The sequence below is a fragment of the Amblyraja radiata genome, chromosome 1 (genome assembly GCF_010909765.2).
Source record: "Amblyraja radiata isolate CabotCenter1 chromosome 1, sAmbRad1.1.pri, whole genome shotgun sequence".
In the NCBI taxonomy this organism is placed as follows: domain Eukaryota; kingdom Metazoa; phylum Chordata; class Chondrichthyes; order Rajiformes; family Rajidae; genus Amblyraja; species Amblyraja radiata.
Genome location: NC_045956.1, coordinates 45,156,941 through 45,177,202, shown reverse-complemented (window position 1 = coordinate 45,177,202; position 20,262 = coordinate 45,156,941). Strand labels below are relative to the sequence as shown.

The window sequence follows — 20,262 nt, the reverse complement described above, 5'->3', positions numbered from 1 at the left end:
GCCAGGCCTGTATTGCAGCCATCTTTAGCTTATGCTTGTTTAGGGGGCTAGTCCCCTTCAGTTTTCTCTTCAGCATATAAAAGGCATGCTCAATTGGGTTCAGATCGGGTGATTGACTTGGCCACTCAAGAATTTACCTTTTTTTTTTTTTGCTTTGAAAAATTCCTTTGTTACTTTATCAGTATGTTTGCGATCATTGTCTTGCTGTAGAATGAACCGCCGACCTATGTTTTGAGGCATTTGTTTGAACTTGAGCAGATAGGATGTGTCTATAGACTTCAGAATTCATTATGCTACTACCATCAGCAGTTGTATCATCAATGAAGATAAGTGAGCCCGTACCTTCAGCAGCCATACATGCCTAGGCCATATCACCCCCACCACCGTGATTCACAGATGAGGTGGTATGCTTTGGATCTTGGGCAGTTCATTCTCTCCTCCATACTTTGCTCTTGCCATCACCCTGATATAAGTTGATCTTTGTCTCATCTGTCCACAAGACCTTTTTCCAGAACTGTGGTTGCTCTTTTAAGTACTTCTTGGCAAACTGTAACCTCGCCATCCTATTTTTGCAGCCAAACAGTGGTTTGCATCTTTCAGTGTAGCCTCTGTATTTTCTGTTCATGGAGACTTCTGCGGACAGTGGTCATTGACAAATCCACACCTGACTTGTGAAGAGTGTTTCTGATCTGTCGGACAGGTGTTTGGGGATTTTTCTTTTTTATAGAGAGAATTCTTCTGTCACCAGCTGTGGAAGTCTTCTTTGGCCTGCCAGTCCCTTTGCGATTAGTAAGCTCTCCAGTGCTCACTTTCTTCTTAATGATGTTCCAAACAGTTGATTTTGGTAAGCCTAAGGTTTGGCTGATGTCTCTAACTGTTTTATTTTTGTTTCCCTGTCTCATAATGGCTTCTCTGACTTTCATTGGCACAACGTTGGTCCTCATGTTGATAAACAACAATAAAAGTTTCCAAAGGTGATGGAAAGACTGGAGGAAAGACTAGGTGCTGAGAGCTCTCTTATACTTGCATTAAGGAACACACCTGAGCAATTACAAACACCCGTGAAGCCAAACATTATGGTGCCCTTCAATGGGGGGGGGGGGGGACTATGTATAAACACAGCTGTAATTTCTTCATGATGAAACCAAAATGTATAATAATACCCTTTAATAAAATCTGACAATGTGCACTTTAACCACATGTGATTTTTTTTCTGTTCCAAATCTCAATTTGTGGAGTGCAGAGACAAATAAATAAATAATGGGTCTTTGGCCCAAACATTATGGAGGGGACTGTACTTTTATAGTTTTAAAGTTTCAACATTTAAATTGTGATGTAAGGGTACAATAACCACTTTTCCAATGTCTGGAATTTTTACAGCAAAATTGTCTTTTTAGAAGGAGTAAATAAGTCGTTTTTATTATGTTAAGAATTCTGAGCTTCTGGTTGATGTTCACCAGCAAAAGCTCAATTTGACTGGCATCCTGTTTAAAATATTACACTTTATAGTAAATTTTCATGGACAACTTTGATTTTAATCAAGGTGTAATGATCTTTGAATATTAAAGTGATTTTCTAAGTGCAAGATTACATGCATTGTGCATGTAACAGCAAATTGCCACTTTATTGCCCAAAATAACCTGAATAGAATCAAGTAATTGACTCCAATTTCTTTCACCAGAATAGGGATAGCCATATTCAATGGCTACCAAAGGCTTGGCAGCTACATGGATAGGAAAGGTTTGGAAGGATATGAGTTAAATGCAGGCAGGTGGGATTAGTGTAGATGGGACACCTTGGTCGTCAAGCACAGATTGGGTCGAAGGGCCTGTTTCCATCCTGTATGATTCTGTGACTCTATGACCCATTCGTGATGTGTATTTCTTGCATAATATTCAGAATTATGGCCATTGGTTGGAGCCAAGATAAACGTTATTTTACTCTCTGGAGATTTGGCTTGGGTTTGGAAAAATAATAAAAAGGCTTGTTTTGTTTTACTGCTCAGCGAAGCATAATTGATATTGAGATAAAGACAATATTTCATTTGTCTCTGTGTACTTGTGACATCCGTGACATTTATTTCATTTAATAAAAAGGAAAATCAGTCTAGTTTAGTTGACACTTCTTTTTGCTTGTTTATTTAGGTTAGCATAGGCTGTCCAGAAAAGATGGAGCCCATAACAAAGATATCACATGTTCCTGCCAGCAGATGGGCATTGGTGTGCAGCTTGTGCACTGAGAAGACTGGAGCCTGCATACAGGTTTGGAAAATAATCATCGTACTCTTATTTTCCAGCAATTTTTCAAGTATAACACCAAATAACTGTTTTCGTATCAATGAACATGAGGTAAAGTTTCATCAAATGAGAATTAAGCTCATTTTGTTAAAAGGCATACCTTAAAAAAAAAAATTTGGAGTATGATATTACAGTACCATCCATTATGTTTGGGACAAAGACCTATCATATATTTATTTGCCTCTGTACTCCGCAATTTAAGATTTGTAATAGAAAATAAAATCAGATGGTTAAAGTGCACATTGTCAGATTTAATAAAGGTCAATTTTATTCATTTTGGTTTCACCGTGTAGAAATTACAGCAGTGTTTATACATAGTCCCCCCCCCCCCCATTCCAGGGCATAGTCCTCCGCTTTTAAAACAAAGAGAGAGGGGAGAGAGAGAGAGGGCAGAGAGGAACGATCGCACGTTATAATGCGCCGCCGACCCATTCAGACCGCCGCCGCCGAACAATCACCCCCCCCCCTCCCCATTGCATCCTTCTTCACAGCGGCCCTGTGATGTCTCAGCTCTGACAATTCAAGGGACCTACCCAGTAACAACACTAAGAGCAGATCTCCGGGCCGCCGTGCTCTCCGACTCGAATTGACTCAACACCTAACTGACACACACTCCGTCCTGCGCTGAGCTTGCTGCGGGCCGGATAAAATCTCGTGGCGGGCTGGATGTGGCCCGCGGGCCATAGTTTGGAGACACCTGGTGTACGCGTATGTATGTACGCATGATACGGTAATTGCAGTTAGCACTGGCTTAATTGGGAAGAGTGAAGCGCTAGCTAGCTTCCTTCGGTGGTGGGTGGGAGCACTTAGAGGGGTAAAGGGGCCAGAGAATAGGCCTAAGTTACATTTTGACATACAAGGAAATATAGGGGAATGTCCCCAAACTCTCAAAACATGGGTGAGACCCGTCCCCCCATTCCCCCCCCACACCCCCCTCGGGATTTTCGCCCATGCAGCCTGATGGATCTCCCCTTGTAAGTACTTCACAACTACATTTAGAAAGTGATTATTGAACCACCTCCTTTTCAGGAAGTGTGTACTAGATTATAATTGTCTACCCCAAACTGCATATTTATCAACATCACTGCAACAGGTTCTAGAAATTGGATAGAATACCAAAATATCTGGAATTATTCAGCAGCATAAGAGTGTCTATGGGGAAAGAACACTGATCTGGAAAGTTTACTCTGATTCTTCACAGATGCTACCTGATTTACTGTGTATTTTCAACATTTGCTGTTTATCTTAAATCAGTAACTTTTGGTTAGAATCTACTTCCACTGCCAGATAGATTATTCTTTGTTCTTTGATCCTCATTATTTTGAACATCAAATTAAATCCCATCCTCTCAAAGAAGCTCAATCTCCACTTCTCCAGCCTTTCCCCATTACCAAGGTCACCCATCCCTTGCACCTTTCTTTACAGAGAGCTACCCCTGGCCTTGAAGTCTTTCCTATTATTTGATGCTTAAAATTGTATGTTGTATCACTGCACAGCTGAGTCTTATCCCAATGCCTTTTAAAGATTCAGGGCAATTTCCTTCATTGCGCTCTATAGTTCTTTGTATAAAGTTAAATAATGGATATATTTTATTCCTCTCTAAATTAAACAGTTTCCTTGATTTTTAGTTTAAAATGTGTACATTAGGTAACTGTTCCCAGCATTGAGGGTAGGAAAAGGCTGTTTCTCTCCATTTAAATCAGATTTATGTTTTGTTCTTTCTGATAGGATAGCAATATGGTTTTGATCATTGTTCTTAATGGACATGTGCACTGATTTCCTCCCCCTTTAAAATTAATTAGCACGATTGCAAAGGAATAGCTGATGTAGTAGAACTGTCTACATGACAGACTGAAATATACTGTCTTCTATAACGACTATGTTTTAATTTTGTTAATGCCTACAGTGTTCAGTGAAGAACTGTCGAACAGCCTTTCATGTGACTTGCGCTTTTGATCGCAGTTTGGAAATGAAGACCATACTGGCGGAAAATGACGAAGTGAAGTTCAAGTCGTATTGCCCAAAGCACAGCAGCAAGGAGCCAGGCGAGGGAACCAAAGACTATTCCACTACGGAGATGGAGGAGAAACCCACCATTGTGGAGAGTGCTCTGGACAGCATGGACCAGACTCAGGCAGAGGCTGAAAGGATCAGTCTCCGTAAGCAGAAACTCCAACAGCTGGAGGACGAATTTTATAACTTTGTCAGCATCTCTGAAGTGTCCCAGCACTTGAAACTGTCCGAGGAGCTTGTGGATTTTATTTACCAGTACTGGAAAGGAAAAAGGAAGAGCAATTTAAACAAGCCTCTCTTCACTCCCAAAAAGGACGAGGAGGACAATCTGGCAAAGCAGGAGCAAGATGTCTTATTCAGACGGCTGCAGCTCTTCACCCACCTCCGACAGGACCTTGAGAGGGTGAGTGCTGTTGCTTGGAGCTGCAATTCTGCAATTTAATATCATCCTCCCTACAAATTTCCCCTGCTTTTAGCAAATTCATGTTGTGATTCTGAATGTTTTTACCATTGCTTTTTATTGAGCTGGTCTTTATAAGACAAATTCAATTTTTATTCTGTCTGTCTTTGAAGGATATTCTTCCATTTGTAAAATTCCCACCATCTAGATGGGTGCACGTTTTTCATCACCATCTGTGCTGCTTCAAACTGGAAGAAACATGTTGGATAAATTATCCCATGCAAGGGGATGCCGATTGGTGCTGAGTCATCAGTAACTCACTTAGCAAAGCAATCCAGCGCACTTCAAGAATGTTAACTTTATGGTGCACTGTTTTGCCCTGGGTCAGGGAGAAAGTTCTACTGCTGCCATCAATAAAATCGTCCAACTCTCCACCCCCAGTTAAGCTGTTCAAATTTAACTGTTGAATAAGGAAGAGGCAATAACATTTTGAAGGAATTTCTATCTGTCCAAAAACTCCTTATTGGTATCACTCTTGTTATGTAAAATAAGAATTCCTTTTGGAACTCTGCAGTAAATATTTGACAACAGTTTTGCAATTGGTGACCAAAGTACCACATTTAAACACAGAGTGATATTTTCTGTACTAGCATAAGGGGATGTTCTGTTACAACAGAACATCTACACCAGCATTACTTTATTTGCATTGCATTGAAGTAGAACAGTGACATTTTGATAGGAAAGTAAAGAACATTATTGTAACTGCAGAATGAGAAGTTGTTGAGCTTGCTTATAGTTTCACTTCTGGTGCTTCTAGGCACAACAGTGGTGGCTGAGCTGATTGCGGGAGGAAGAATTTGGATCCTTGTTGTTAACTGTTCCTGCTGATGCGGAAAATAGAGGGGAAATGTTCTACTGAAGCTCTTGTTTGCACTGATTGACAACTTAACCGCTGGGAAGATTGTATTTGTTGAGAGAGCAGTGGTTACCCACTGGTCAACTCGCGGGACCTATTCATCTTAATTTTTATCAAGGTGCTCAAGTCAGCCTTTGTGTTTTCAACCGTGCCCCTCAATGGCAAGATTTTAGTGGGCTGCCTGGACCTTATCATAACCCCTTCTCAGCAACTACCTTCCAACACTTCATATATTGGAAACTAAGCAGTCTCAACGTTGTGTCCAGCATGGCTCTGTGCCAAATAAAGAGTGATTTGAATTCTATAAAGCCTCAGCTGAAAGTCAGGGTGATATTTTGTAAACTAGAAAATATACTCTTCAGTATTTAAAACATTGATTTAGGAAAGATTGGTTGGTCAGACAATCAGGAAGGCATGAGAATCAGACACATGGTACAGTTTACAAGAAGAGTGGTGCTTTATATTATTTCAGAAGATCCAGTTTCATTTTGCAACTTGTATTCCTCCAAGTTGTTTGTTTACATGAAAGATGCTTGGTAAAAAATCTTGTTTTTTGCTTTTTGTTCTCCTCCCTTCACCATTGGAGACTTTGGCTATTAATGTATCAACTATAGGAGCAATTTGTTTAAATTTGACTTGAAATGCACATTGCTTCCAATATCACATTTCTCTTCTTCTATGAGTGTTTGTCACCAGGAAGGGAAAGTTCCTCTGGAAGAAACCCAAAATGAGTTAAATAAAATTAGGGTACTTGGAATAGCAAAATGCACTGTTTATCTGCTGTAAGTTTGTGAAACCTTCTGAGGGCACAAATGAATATTTAAACCTGAAGTCAAACACATCTTTCACTTCCTCGTGTACTTAACTTGAAACAGAAACGCTTGAAGTGCTCTGCAGATCAGATCTAATTTTTCATCAGAAGTTTTGTTTACAAAATTCAGTTTCAAATTTTATAGGTAAATCCTCGCATGGATGCAAGTTAGTTTTGTGAAGACATGAAAAAGGTATGCAAGTATTGTAGATATTTTCCCAGAGAACTTAAAACATCTTACAAAGACGTGCAGATGCTCCTAACGTCCCCTCTCTCCCCCACATCCCCTCCGAGTTCCATCCCATGCCAGGCTGAAGAAGGGTCTCGACCCGAAATGTCACCTATTCCTTTTCTCCAGAGATGCTGTCTGACCCACTGAGTTACTCCATTTTTTTTTGTATTTCCCCTCCCCATACCTTCCCTGTTCATCGCTTCAGGTATTGAGCAAAGGCTCCAAAGATCTTGCAATTCCACTCATCACTGGGAAGGTGGTGGATTACTGGATGACCATAAAGTAACCATGTGCCATGCTTTTTTTGCACCAGGATCTGCAAATCCCAGGCACTTGTCTCCTATTTATTGAGGCCACACATTCTCAGCTTTGTTCCTGATCCAAATGGAATAAGTTCCTTCTTAATGGAGCAATGGCAGATTAAGGAAGGTAACAGCATTCATGAATCTCTCCAGGTTGTTATCCCTTTGCATGGGTATGGTGATGATGGAGAAATGGGTCTGGCTTCCTATAACACTCACTGGCTAGGGCAATAAATGAATCATTGCCATTAGTTAAGGAATTTGAAGACGAAACTGCCTTTGGAACAATTCCTCGACATTAAATCAAAGGCACACCAATACTTTATTGTTTCTTTGCTGAAAATACTTGAGGAGACAATTGACGAGAACAACTATAACTAAGCTCCAGAATTCTGCAGGCGGGATGGGAGCACGTTTTATTCATGATGAACAAAGCCTCAATAATGGAAATGGTGACTTTAATGCAGCAAATATTACAAACGGTTGTTAGTTCTCCTTGTTTTTCTGTAGATTCATATTAAGAAATTCTTAAGAATTCTGCCATTATTTCTCCTTCATGTGACTTGCCACCTTGTCCCTTGTGTGGGGCTTCATATTCAGGTTACCTTCCCCATTTACCTTGCCATTAGTTGTGCCCGCACCTCAAGCAGCAATTCATTAGTTGCCATCTGAGGATGTAATAAGATGTTGCATCAGTGCAGCCCCTGACATCCCCTCTCCCCCACATCAGCAAGTTCTTGATACATTTTAACGATCTTAATGCTTGAATATTGCTTTGGGGATGGGTGGGGGGATGTCATAGAGTTTGCATCTCTGGATTGCCCCTCCATGATTCCTAGTTTCCATTTGAAGGTTGAGAGCGAGTCTTTGGCAGTGAAGATGATGGATTAATTTGACATTGTGTAGCATAATAGATTTTATTTTATATTTTATTTTATATATAAACTATGCATTATGTATGTTATATATTATATACATAGTATATTACATGTATATAAAATATCTCATGCACATGATTTTCAAAAGTGAAGAAATTGTTAGCCTTTGACTAATAGGAACTAATTTGGGCTTGGGCAGTTATGACTGTTAGCAAAACTGTAATGATTGTTTAAAGATTTATGTCCATAAAATTACACTTGTCTATTTCAACAGTTAAGTAAATGTGCCGCCCTGGATTAAGCTCTGCTGTTATGAACTAAGTCCTCCAACTACTTTATAATCAGTAAATAATATTTATTTTCACCATTTTTCTATTTTTTTAAATTTGTTTTATATTTCTTTATATCTCAATCTCAGGGTTTGTATGACATTCATGTGCAGCTTAATCGTGGCGTGCAGCTTGTGAAATATCTTCTAGTCTTGGGTAACCTGCTGTGCACCCAGCATAAAGTCATGCAGCACGGAAACTCATGGTGTATGTGATCAACCAAAAGTGTGTTACGCCTTTTAATTCACGTTGGGTTTGTCCTTTGTTTTAATTTTCGACCTGCTTTTAATTTGTTGTGTTTGTCCACCTTTTTACGTTGGAGTTTAGTTGCAACTTATTAATAATCTGTGAATGCCAGCAGATTGGCTGCTGAAACTGTACAGTAGAGAATGAGTCAGGAGATTGTGAGCTCCATGTGGGTATGGAAACATAGAAAAATAGGTGCGGTAGTTGACCATTCGGTCCATCGAGCCAGCACCTCCATTCAATATGACCATGGCTGATCATCTAAAATCAGTCCCCCGTTCTTGCATTTTTCCCCCATATCCCTTAATCACTTTAGCCCTAAGATCTAAATCTTACTCCCTCTTGAAAACATCCAGTGAATTGACCTCCACTGCCTTCTGTGGCAGAGAATTCCAGATTCACAACTCTCTGGGTGAAATATTTTTTCCTCTTCTCAGTCCTAAATGGCCGAGCCCATATTATTAAACTGTGAACCCTGGTTCTGGACTTCCCCAACATCTGAAACATTTTTCCTGCATCTAACCCGTCCAATCCTTTAAGAATTTTATATGTTTCTATAAGATCTCTTCTCGTCCTTCTAAATTCCAGTGAATACAAGCCCAGTCGACCCATTCTTTCATCATAGGTCAGTCCTGCCATCCCGGGAATTAACCTGGTGAACCTACGCTGCACTCCCTCAATAGCATTAATATCCTTCCTCAAATTAGGAGACCAAAATTGCACACAATACACCAGGTGCGGTCTCACCAGGGGATACACAATACACCAACTGCAGTGGGACCTCCTTGATCCTAAACTCAAAACCTCTTGCAATGAAGGCCAACATGCCAGTAGCTTTCTTCACAGCCTGCTGTACCTGCATGCTTACTTTCAGTGACTGATGTACAAGCACACCAAGGTCTCGTTGCACCTCCCCTTTTCCATATCTGACACCTTTCAGATAATAATCTGCCTTTTTTTGCTACCAAAGTGGATAACCTCACATTTATCCACATTATACTACATCTTCCATGCATCTGCCCACTCATCCAAAGATAGACACAAAAAGCTGGAGTAACTCAGCGGGACAGGCAACATCACTGGAGAGAAGGAATGGGCGAAGTTTCAGGTCGAGACCTAGAGTCTGAAGAAAGGTCTTGACCCGAAGCATCACCCATTCCTTCTCTCCAGAGATGCTGCCTGTCCCGCTGAGTTACTGCAGCAATTTGCATCTATCTTTGGTTTAATAGGCAATAGACAATAGGTGCAGGAGTAGGCCATTCGGCCTTTCGAGCCATCACCATCATTCAATGTGATCATGGCTGATTATCCCCAATCAGTACCCCGTTCCTGCCTTCTCCCCATATCCCCTGACTGCTATCTTTAAGAGCCCTATCCAGCTCTCTCCTGAAAGTATCAAGAGAACCCGCCTCCACCACCCTCTGAGGCAGAGAATTCCACAGACTCACAACATTCCGTGTGAAAAAGTGTTTCCTCATCTCCGTTCTAAATGGCTTACCCCTTATTCTTGAACTGTGTCCCCTGGTTCTGGACATGTTTCCTGCCTCCAGTGTATCCAACCCCTTAATAATCTTATGTTTCAATAAGATATCCTCTCATCCTTCTAAATTCCAGAGTATACAAGCCCAGCCGCACCATTCTCTCAGCATATGACAGTCCCGCCATCCTGGGAATTATCTTTGTGAACCTACGCTGCACTCCCTCAATAGCAAGAATGTACTTCCTCATATTAAGGAACCAAAACTGCACACAATACTCCAGCTGTGGTCTCACTAGGGCCCTGTACAACTGCAGAAGGACCTCTTTGCTCCTATACTCAACTCCTCTTGTTATGAAGGACAACATGCCATTTGCTTACTTTTATTGACTGATGAACAAGGACCCCCAGATCCTGTTGTACTTCCCCTTTTCCCAACTTGACACCATTTAGGTAATGATCTGCCTTCCTGTTATTGCTACCAAAGTGGATAACCTCACATTTATCCACATTAAACTGCAAGTGCCCACTCACCCAACCTGTCCAAGTCACCCTGCATTCTCATTGCATCCTCCTCACAGTTCACACTGCCACCCAGCTTTGTGTCATCTACAAATTTGCTAATGTTACTTTGAATCCCTTCATCTAAATCGTTGATGTATATTGTAAATCTCTTGTCTGGGACCATGTCAAAGGCGTTTTGAAAGTCCAGGTACACTACATCCACTGGCTCTCCCTTATCCATTCTACTTATTACATCCTCAAAAAAATTCCCGAAGATTAGTTGAGCGTGATTTCTCCTTCATAAATCCATGCTGACTTTGACCGATCCTGTCACTGCTTCCCAAATGCGCTGCAATAACATCTTTAATAATTGACTGCAGCATTTTCCCCACTACTGTCGTAAGGCTAACTGGTCTATAATTCCCTAGTTTCTCTCTCCCTCCTTTCTTAAAAAGTGTAGTTGCATTGGCTACCCTGCAGTCCACAGGAACTGATCCAGAGTCTATAGAACATTGTAAAATGATCACCAATGCATCCACGATGTTTTGGTCCACCTCCTTGAGTACTCTGGGATGCAGACGATCAGTCCCTGGAGATTTATTTGCCTTCAGTCCTAACAGTTTACCTAACACCATGTCCTGACTAATGTGGATTCCCTTCAGTTCCCTCCTACTAGATCCTCAGTCCCATAGTATTTCTGGGTGATTGTTTGTGTCTTCCTTAGTGAAGGCTGAACCAAAGTACTTGTTTAACTGTTCTGCCATTTCCTTGTTACCCATTATAAATTCACCTGTCTCTGACTGTAAGGGACCTACATTTGTCTTCACTAATCTTTTCCTTTTTACATATCTGAAGAAGTTTTCAGAGTCAGTTTTTATATTCCCCGCAAACTTTCTTTCATGTTCTTTTTTTCCTCTTGTTAATTGACCCCTTTGTCCTCCTCTGAGTTCTAAATTTCTCCAAGTCCTCCGGTTTGCTGCTTCCTCTGGCCAACATATGTCTCTTCCCTGGATTTAACACTATCCTTGATTTCCCTCATTAACGAAGGTTGAGCCGCCTTCGCAGTTTTATATTTTCACCAGACAGGGATGAACAATTTTTGGAGTTCATCCATGCAGTCTTTAAATCTTTGCCATTGCATCTCCACCGTCAACCCTTTGCCTGTCTATCCTAGCCAATTCCCATCTCATACCTTCAATGTCTCCTTTCTTTAAGTTCAGGACCCCAGTCTCTGAATTAAGTGTGTCACTCTCCATCCTAATGCAGAATTCCACCATGTAATGGTCACTGTTGCCCAAGGGGCTTTGCACAACAAGATCACTAACTAATCCTTCCACATTACACAATACCTAGGATGGCCTGCCCGCCACTCGGTTCTTCTACATATTGGTCTTAAAAAAAACATCCTGTATGGAGCATGTAGTTGTTTCATGCATTAGTATTTTTGAGATTCCATCCAGTTAGCACAGAGCCAGCTGCTTTTGTGGTTTTAAAGCATATGGGGATTGTGTAATAACTGTGGCACAACAAACACTTCCTACCACATTGCAGGAGAGATCAGATCACTTTCAGACAAGCTGCTTCACATTTGGCACAAAGCTGTATTGCACTTTTAAATTATTTGATTGAACTTTGATTGTGTGCATTTTATTTCTGGGGTTGTGCAATAAATGAAACACAAATGAGCAAGAGGCAAAATGTTTGCTTAAATGGCAAGAACTGTCTCGTAAAACTGTTTCTTTTTGTGGTCCTGTCTTTTGGGATTTGTTCCATTGGTCTGCACTGTGTTCCCTCGTCATGTTCCAAAGTGTTCTCATTACATATCAGTGATTTTTCTTTCTTTTTACATGGTACTAGTAGAGTTGCTGATCTAACATACAGTTTTGGCATATATTTCCACATATCTAGAAATAGCTGTAATGCAGAGAGCGCTGTGCTATTTTTACCCTGTGGCATAAATATAGAATAATGTCCAATGAAGGATGAGTTACATGGAATTAGATTTAGATTACAACTCTGACCTTGCACTCTAATATCAATTTTCTGTCATTCATGGTTTAAAAAACAAAACAAATTCCATTTAACATTTTAAATATTCATAGTTTAGGTATAAAGCTTGCAGAAAATGAGAAGTGCAGCAGTGAGAATGGATGATTGGATTTGGGGTGAGTGGTTCTGAATTGTTTGCTTGTCATGTGCAACCATGCAGATTGAGGGACTCATTCTGATATTCTCTATAGGAACAGAAACCTAGTTACTGATTATTCTGCCTCGGTTAGTCATCATCTTGGAGATGATGACATGTGCATTTCACACTATGTGGCACTGTCCCTTACTCTCGATCATTCCGATTGTTAACTATGCATAATCCTGATCACTTTTTAATGGTTCCTTAGTGAATTAGCTATTCATTCACCAGACTAATTGAGAGGGCATAACTGTGAGAAAGCGCCCACGGATATGGTCAGCTATGTCTATGTGCATGGAGATTCTAGAATTAAAATCATAATTATTTCTGTGGTATTGTATTAACATAATTTCTGTGCTGTTATCTTAATGCTTATTTCAATTGTAGCAAAGTCAATCTGTTAAACACAGGATTTCAGAAGTGATTCCATTCAGGCAGCTTGATGAGGTTCATGTGGCATCAGGAATTGAAATGTAATTAATTTCCATCTGTACTGGTGCTATTAATTTGAATTGATGTTGTTTTTGTTCTGTGATCCAATTTGGTGAATATTTTCATAAATCAACTGTTTTTAGCATGTTGAAAGGAGCCACTTTCTTCTGCAGAATTGATTGTATGGAGGTGATTATTTTTCCACTTGCCTTTAAATGCAGCGTTAGAATTGATAGTGCCAGACAATCAGATTTTGGACATCCTCCATTCCACGATGAAGTGTGCTAAGTAGTGGTGTATCCAAAATATTTTGTGACAAAATCTTGTTGAGTTTGCAATGAGGACTGTGCCTGTTCTGGGTTTGAGGGGTAAGGTCCATTGTAACAGTTTGCAGTAGGGAATAAGCTGTAGATATTTGCTGTTGCAGCGTTACCTGTATTCTTTCTAATCTGTACCTGCAATCAGGTGTGTCTCTGCTTTTCCCTTTATGGCTTTACTTTTCTTTCAAATTGTTGGCATTTACTTCTGTGCAGTATTGAATGTACAGTATTATGACATGTACTGTAATTAAATCCAATAAAATTGGGTCCATTCTTTTATATTGTACATACTGTGTGATTGACCTTATTTTCTGCTCTTATTCCTATCCTCTCTGACACTGTCTTCTGAACTATTGCCAGTATAGCACAGTAATAGCTACTGCGTCCTCTTAGATGTGCACTGCTCTACCTCTCCAGTTGCTAACAGTTACTGTTATGTCGATTAATAGCTCCTTTCCGTGCATGTACATCTCACACTCCTGCGTACAAGCAATTTTTAATTGGTGTTGTGGAAATGCCTTGCGTGCTTGGGGTGAGGGAGTTGGGACCACTTGCCCAACACTATTCTCAATAGAACAGATTTTACTCAGGACATTCAATGGCTTCTAACTGAGTATTCAGCTATGGTAACCATTTCCATTAAGTACTTTTATTTTTTAAACAATGTTTGGATGCAGGCCTCCCTTGGTGAAGGAAGAGTGTTAGATTCCCGGAGAACCCTTTGTACAATAATACAATTTGTAGAGTGGAACATAAAGTAAACTCTTAGGTCTCACAGAGTATGTCAGAAGCTGGTCAATCTCCTTTCCAGTAAAGATGCAGTAAATCAGAAGCAAACACGTTTGTTTTCACAAGGTGAGATTGATAATTCATTCACCCCATTGCTAGATGGAGGAGTGTATATTTTGAAGATAGTGTTTATTTCAAAGACTCCTTCCCCAATGAAATGTTACTGGTTTTCAGGGACTTGCGTATGAAAGGTGGCATCCAAATGTGTTCCTTATCGTAATCATACTGCACGGATGCCGACCAAGGTGTCACACCTAAACTAGTTACATTTGCCCAGGTTTGGCCCATATCCCTCTAAATCTTTCCTATCAATGTACCCGTCCAAGTGTCTTTTGATGTAGTGAAAAGCTGTCGAATGAAGGTTCGCTAACCGGGGGAGACCTGTACCATATTAGATAATTAACAGACGCCAGCATGTCTCCAGTGATATTGCTGATGGTAAGTGCTGTAAAGGTGAGAGTGTTACACCAAATGTTGCCCTGTATGTAAATAACACACTCACCATTCTTCTGTCAAGTCTTTAAGACTATAAGGTTTAATTGTTGTAAATAAGCATAAAATGTTTCAAGGAAAGCATCTTTTACTTTTGTCCTGGTGTCTCTCTTGCTCCCTTTTGTTTGACATCTGAAATATGATGGGAACTCTTAATGCTTTTCCGGAATAAATTTGTTTCCTGCCCCTGTTTTAGTTCATGGTGTGGTGGTAAGGCTGCCTTCAGACATCTTGAGTTGTGATGCTTGTTGAAATGAGGTCAACCTCTCGTGGTGGGGGAATGTGTAGTCATCTTGGTGAGTCACACATGGATTTCATAAAACTCATTACCAATCCATAGGTGTTCCATAATCCGTAGTTAAATATCAGGAAAAGTTCTGAACAGGCCAAGAAATTCATGTGTCTTCCTCTTGCAGGCACTGACTGACCTGCTGTTCCAGCAGTTTCTGTTTGTATTTTAGGTGGACTAATATTGTTTTTGTTTTTTTTTAAAGAAGCATTGTAGGTAAGTTTTCAGACAAGCGGCATTTGTTATTAACCGGCGATTCGTAGAGTTCTGATCATTATTTAAGATGAGGGATGCTTTCTTGTGTTGATAACTAGTTCTGAGTGACTGGGATTACAGCTTCCAATGTTCCTCCAATAGGTTCGAAACCTTACTTACATGGTGAGCCGAAGGGAGAAGATTAAGAGATCAATCTGTCGAGTCCAAGAGCAAATATTCCACCATCAAATGAAACTTCTCGAAGAAGAGCGCATTTCTGGTAAGTCATAGAAAATTTAGAAAATAGGTGCAGGAGTAGGCCATTTGGTCCTTCGAGCCAGCACGCCATTCATATGATCATGGCTGATCATCCAAAAACAGTATCCCGTTCCTGTTCTCCCCATATCCCTTGATTCCTTTAGCCCTCAGAGCTAAATCTAACTCTCTTGAAAACATCCAGTGAATTGGCCTCCACTGCCTTCTGTGGCAGAGAATTCCACGGATACACAACTCTCTGGGTGAAATTTGTTTCCTCACCTCAGTCCTAAACCAGGGCCCCGTACAACTGCAGTAGGATCTCCTTGCTCCTATACTCAAATCCTTGAAAGTCCAAAAAAGTGGTAGGTCAGCCAAGCCACCCATTTCCCAGACCGCCGCTCCCAAATGATGTGAACCCCAGAAAGCCTCTAGAATTTGTGTGGGTAGTATTTAGATTTGAAAGATTCGCTCTTAAGATTCTAAGCATTCATGGTCAGAATATACCATGGACCAGGTGTGGACCAAGTTCCAAATGGAAGTAAGGAGAGGCTTGGTGGGTGCATACACTGCTCAAGATGCCACTGGCAATTTGTAAAGTTGTGAAGTGTTTTGAGATTTTCCTCAATGCTTGCAGCCTTGAACACTCAGTGCTCTCTCATGCTTGGTTTTCACTCCCCATTCATAACACTGAATCTATATTGCATCGATACAGCTGTGGAGCTATAACAACAGTTAATGCTGCAGGTTTCCATCCCCTTCCCCCTAATACAATGAATGATGTGTTCAATGAGCACCAGGTGTTCAGATCCTGATCTTTGTTTTGGTGTCATGGACTTCCGCTCCATTTAACACTTCCAGTTACTTTAATTAACGACTACCTCTGTGTCTGTGATTCCCAATTACGCATCTGTTTACCCTCTGTGTCTGTGATTCCCAATTACGCATCTGTTTACCCTCTGTGTGCCTGAAATGCAATTGTTTGTCTTTTCCTTTGTCCGTGTGGGGTTTGAAGAGCGCTAAAAATCCTAGACACTTACCTGTGTAAGTAAGATTAATGTTGGCTTTTACATTTTTCATTGACAGGTTTAGTTGAGGGGTTAATTTCCATGTATTGACTTATTGTAAATAAAATAAAAGCACATTTATTGTTTTTAATTTAGCATCGATTCACTTGCGGGGTGAAGGCTGATCTAGAGTTTAAGGAGTTGTCAGTACTGGCCGTCTACATAACTAAGCCACATCTAGTGCATGAGGTCATGGTAACAATGTACTAGCTTCACTTTGTTGCCGTTTGTGGTGATAAGCAGTGAACACAAGAACGCACATCTCCAACACTAGATGTTTTAAATTCCCTTACACTGTCAACGTTAAGAACATAAAGATCACTGAATTATTTCCCAACTTGTTAAATGTCAGCACCTGCCTTCTTTCCATTTCTATTTACCCTTTAAGATAATTTTCTGCTTCTGGATGGTCACCCAGTGTTACAATCAGATTTCTTAAAACTACTGTTGGCAGGAACTTCACTGCTCCCTCAGCTGTAAAAATCATATGATCTGCAGTCCATCTGGCCACTTTCAGTGATCATGATGCATCTTCCACAAAGTGGAGGCAGTATTGCCTAATTACTGACTGCTCGCACCACTTCCTCAGCTCACTGCACCAAGCTCACATCTAGGGTTTCTGCTGTTCTTACTTTTAGCACTCTTGTTATGGTTCCATTCCCGTGCTTTCCTGTGATGTTGGTTTAATAAGCAAGATTAGATGAAATGCAGGTGGTCTGTGGTTTGGACAATGGTTTGAGGAAGTGAGAATTGGAGAGCAGAGTTCTCCAAAGTGTTTTTTTTTTTAATGTTCCTCCTTTGCGTATTACTAGAAAGCCAATCAGAAGGACCACTCACCTTGAGAATAGAAACACCAATGAACCAGCTTGCTTTCTTTATATTGTGCTTATTTTTTAATTTACTTTTATTTCTCATCTCCTGTGGTGTGCTCACTACAGGAAGTTTTAGAAATTTTAAGTCTGACTGAAGTCAAATGACTAAGGATTGGTATTGAAATGCTCAAGAGACAGAAAGTTATCTTTAAGAGTTAATTGTAGAATTGGAATGAAATGTAGGTGCCGACTTCACTTTATGTCGGGAAATAAATCAGTGATTATTATTTTTCTTAATTGATGTCCCATTTTGTCTGTTTGTTGTTTTAACCTGCGAAAAGCTGCTCTATTATTCGAGGTCTTGCTTGTCAACAAACCGATTCTTCCTCCTCGACCAAGGCAATTCTTAAGGGGCAAGGCTTCTGCTCAATTCGGTGCATTCTGATCTGACAGATGAGGTCTATCAGACCAGCGGACTGCCACAGTGGGTGCTTGACAGGACAGGTGGGCATTTTGCGAGGTGTTGAGATCCTGTTGTTAAAAAAAAGACTCAGTGCTGGAGTAACTCAGTGGGTCAAGCAACATAGACACAAAATGCTGGAGTAACTCAGTGGGACAGGCAGCATCTCTGGATAGAAGCATTGGAAATAGGTGCAGGAGTAGGCCATTTGGCCCTTTGAGCCAGCAAGAAGGAATGGGTGACATTTCAGGTTGAGACCCTGCTTCAGACTGAGTCAGGGGAGAGGGAGTTACAGAGATAAGGAAGTGTAAGGTGTGAAAATGAGACAAAGGCGATGCGTATCCAAGGAGAATGTCGAATAGACCATTGTTAGCTGGGTGAAGCTAACAACAAAGCAGAGATAAAAATGTAATCAAGGACATTCAGACTGGTTGGAGAACTGGGAAGGGGGGAGGGATGGAGAGCAAGGGTTACTTGGAGAAGTCAATATTCATACTGCTGGGGTGTAAGCTGCCCAAGCTAAATATGAGGTGTTCCACCAATTTGCGCTGGGCATCAGTGTGGCAATGGAGGAGGCCCAGGACAGAAAGGTCAGTGTGGGAATGGGAGGGGGAGTTAAAGTGTTTAACACTGGGAGATCAGGTAGGTTTAGGCGGACCGTCGAGCCTGTGTTGTTCTTGCGAGCAACGTCACTGGAGAGCATGGATAGGTGACGTTTTGGGGCAGGATCTTTCTTCAGAGCTCCTTCTGTTGTTTTTTGCTGGGCTTGAAGTTCTCACAACCATCCCAAATGCTCCTCACAGATTGAGTGATCACGAGTCTAAGATTCCCAAGAGCGGGTGAGGACGTTGCCTTTTTTGAGATCCCTTAAGTCTTTTTCTTGCTTTACAACATATGAAAATAGGCATGTAATTGATGTGGTATGCCCAGTGAAATAAGGGTTCCACTGTTTGCCCTGGCGAGGACGATAGTTCATTTATGTTACTGGAATCTCTCCAGTGCTTTGCTATCTCAGAGGCAGACAGGAGAATCGGTATCACTGCTTTCCTCCCAAGATGGCGCCTGCCTGCGGCGACTTTTGCGGAGCTCCGGAAAATAAAAGGCTCAACTACAATTTCCAACAACTTACCTGGATCAGAAAAACGGCAGATATCGGTGCCGTTTCGGACAAGCTGCTTGAGATCCTCAAGGCTCTCGCAATTTCGCGAACTCCCGCAGATGTGGGAGCCCTGGACTTTAAACTTTCCCACGCTGGCTGTGGAACTCCCGACCCGACTGAGGATCACAGGTACTGTACCTTGAAACCCCGGGATGACCCCCAGAGCCGACGGGCTGGATCTCCCAGCAACAACGGAGCTGGAGCTGCAGCTGCCGACCTTGAGGGAACCCCCGTTCGTTACGGAGCTGGAGCTGCCGTCTGTGAGGGAATCCCCGTTCCAGCGCAGGTCCGCAGAAACAGCAGGTACAGCAAGTACAGTACCTGGAAACAAAGGGGAAGCCTCCATTGTGTCCGGAAACGTGGCCGTCGGGCAGGACTCCAGGTCAGAATGAAGCGCAGGGGACTTCGGCCCCCTCTCCCTACTATCCTACTGGCTAATGTACAGTCCCTTGAAAACAAAGTGGAGGACTTAAGGGCAAGGCTGCTTTATCAAAGGGAGCTGAGGGAATGCTCTGTGTTCTGTTTCACAGAGACATGGCTCACCCCCAGCTCCCCAGACTCAGCGGTCCAGCCTGAAGGGTTCTCCATCCACCGCATGGACCGTACCCTGGCATCTGGGAAAGGGAGAGGAGGGGGCGTCTGCCTCATGGTCAACTCTGCGTGGTGTTCCGACGTGGCAGTCCTGTCCAACTCCTGCTCTCCACACCTCGAACATCTGGCGGTGAAGTGCCGTCCCTTCTACCTCCCGAGAGAATTCACCTCCGTTATCCTGACCGCGGTCTACATCCCACCCCAGGCAGACGTCCGTCTGGCACTGGAGGAGCTGCAGGCCGTGGTCAACAAACACCAGACGTCTTACCCCGAGGCATTTACCACCATTGCTGGGGACTTCAATAAGGCGAACCTCAAGAAATCACTCCCCAACTTCCACCAACATGTCTCCTGCTGCACCAGAGGACCTAACACCCTCGACCACTGCTACACCACCATCAAGAATGCCTATCGTTCTATCCCTCGCCCTCACTTCGGTAAGTCCGACCATACCGCGGTGCTGCTTCTTCCTGCCTACAGGCAGCAATTAAAGAGCGCACCCCCAGAAGTGAGGACAGCACAGAGCTGGTCGGGGGGGGCAGAAGAACAACTCCAGGACTGTTTGGAGTCTGTAGACTGGGCAATGTTCAAGGACTCGGCAACGGACTTGAATGAATACGCCACAGTCGTTACAGACTTCATAAAGAAATGTGTGGAGGACTGCATCCCTACAAAAACCTTCCGAGTGTTTCCCAATCAGAAACCTTGGATGAACTTTGAGATCCGCACTCTCCTGAAGTCCAGGCACAGGGCATTCACTTCCAACGATACAGTGGCCTACATGAAGACCAGATACGACCTTGGTAAG

At 42.0% G+C, this 20,262-nt stretch overlaps 1 protein-coding gene across 3 annotated transcripts in view; it reads left to right on the top strand.

Annotated features, from left to right (window-relative positions):
- jade1 (jade family PHD finger 1) overlaps positions 1-20,262 on the top strand; it is a 135,138-nt gene that overhangs the window by 105,564 nt on the left and 9,312 nt on the right. For 2 of the 3 annotated variants that reach the window (XM_033020792.1, XM_033020783.1), the window contains exons 8-10: positions 2,145-2,261; positions 4,204-4,713; positions 15,273-15,390. In XM_033020792.1, coding sequence (XP_032876683.1) covers positions 2,145-2,261; positions 4,204-4,713; positions 15,273-15,390 — 745 coding nt within the window. The remainder of the gene's footprint in view (positions 1-2,144; positions 2,262-4,203; positions 4,714-15,272; positions 15,391-20,262) is intronic. The other variant, XM_033020800.1, reaches the window with a different exon arrangement.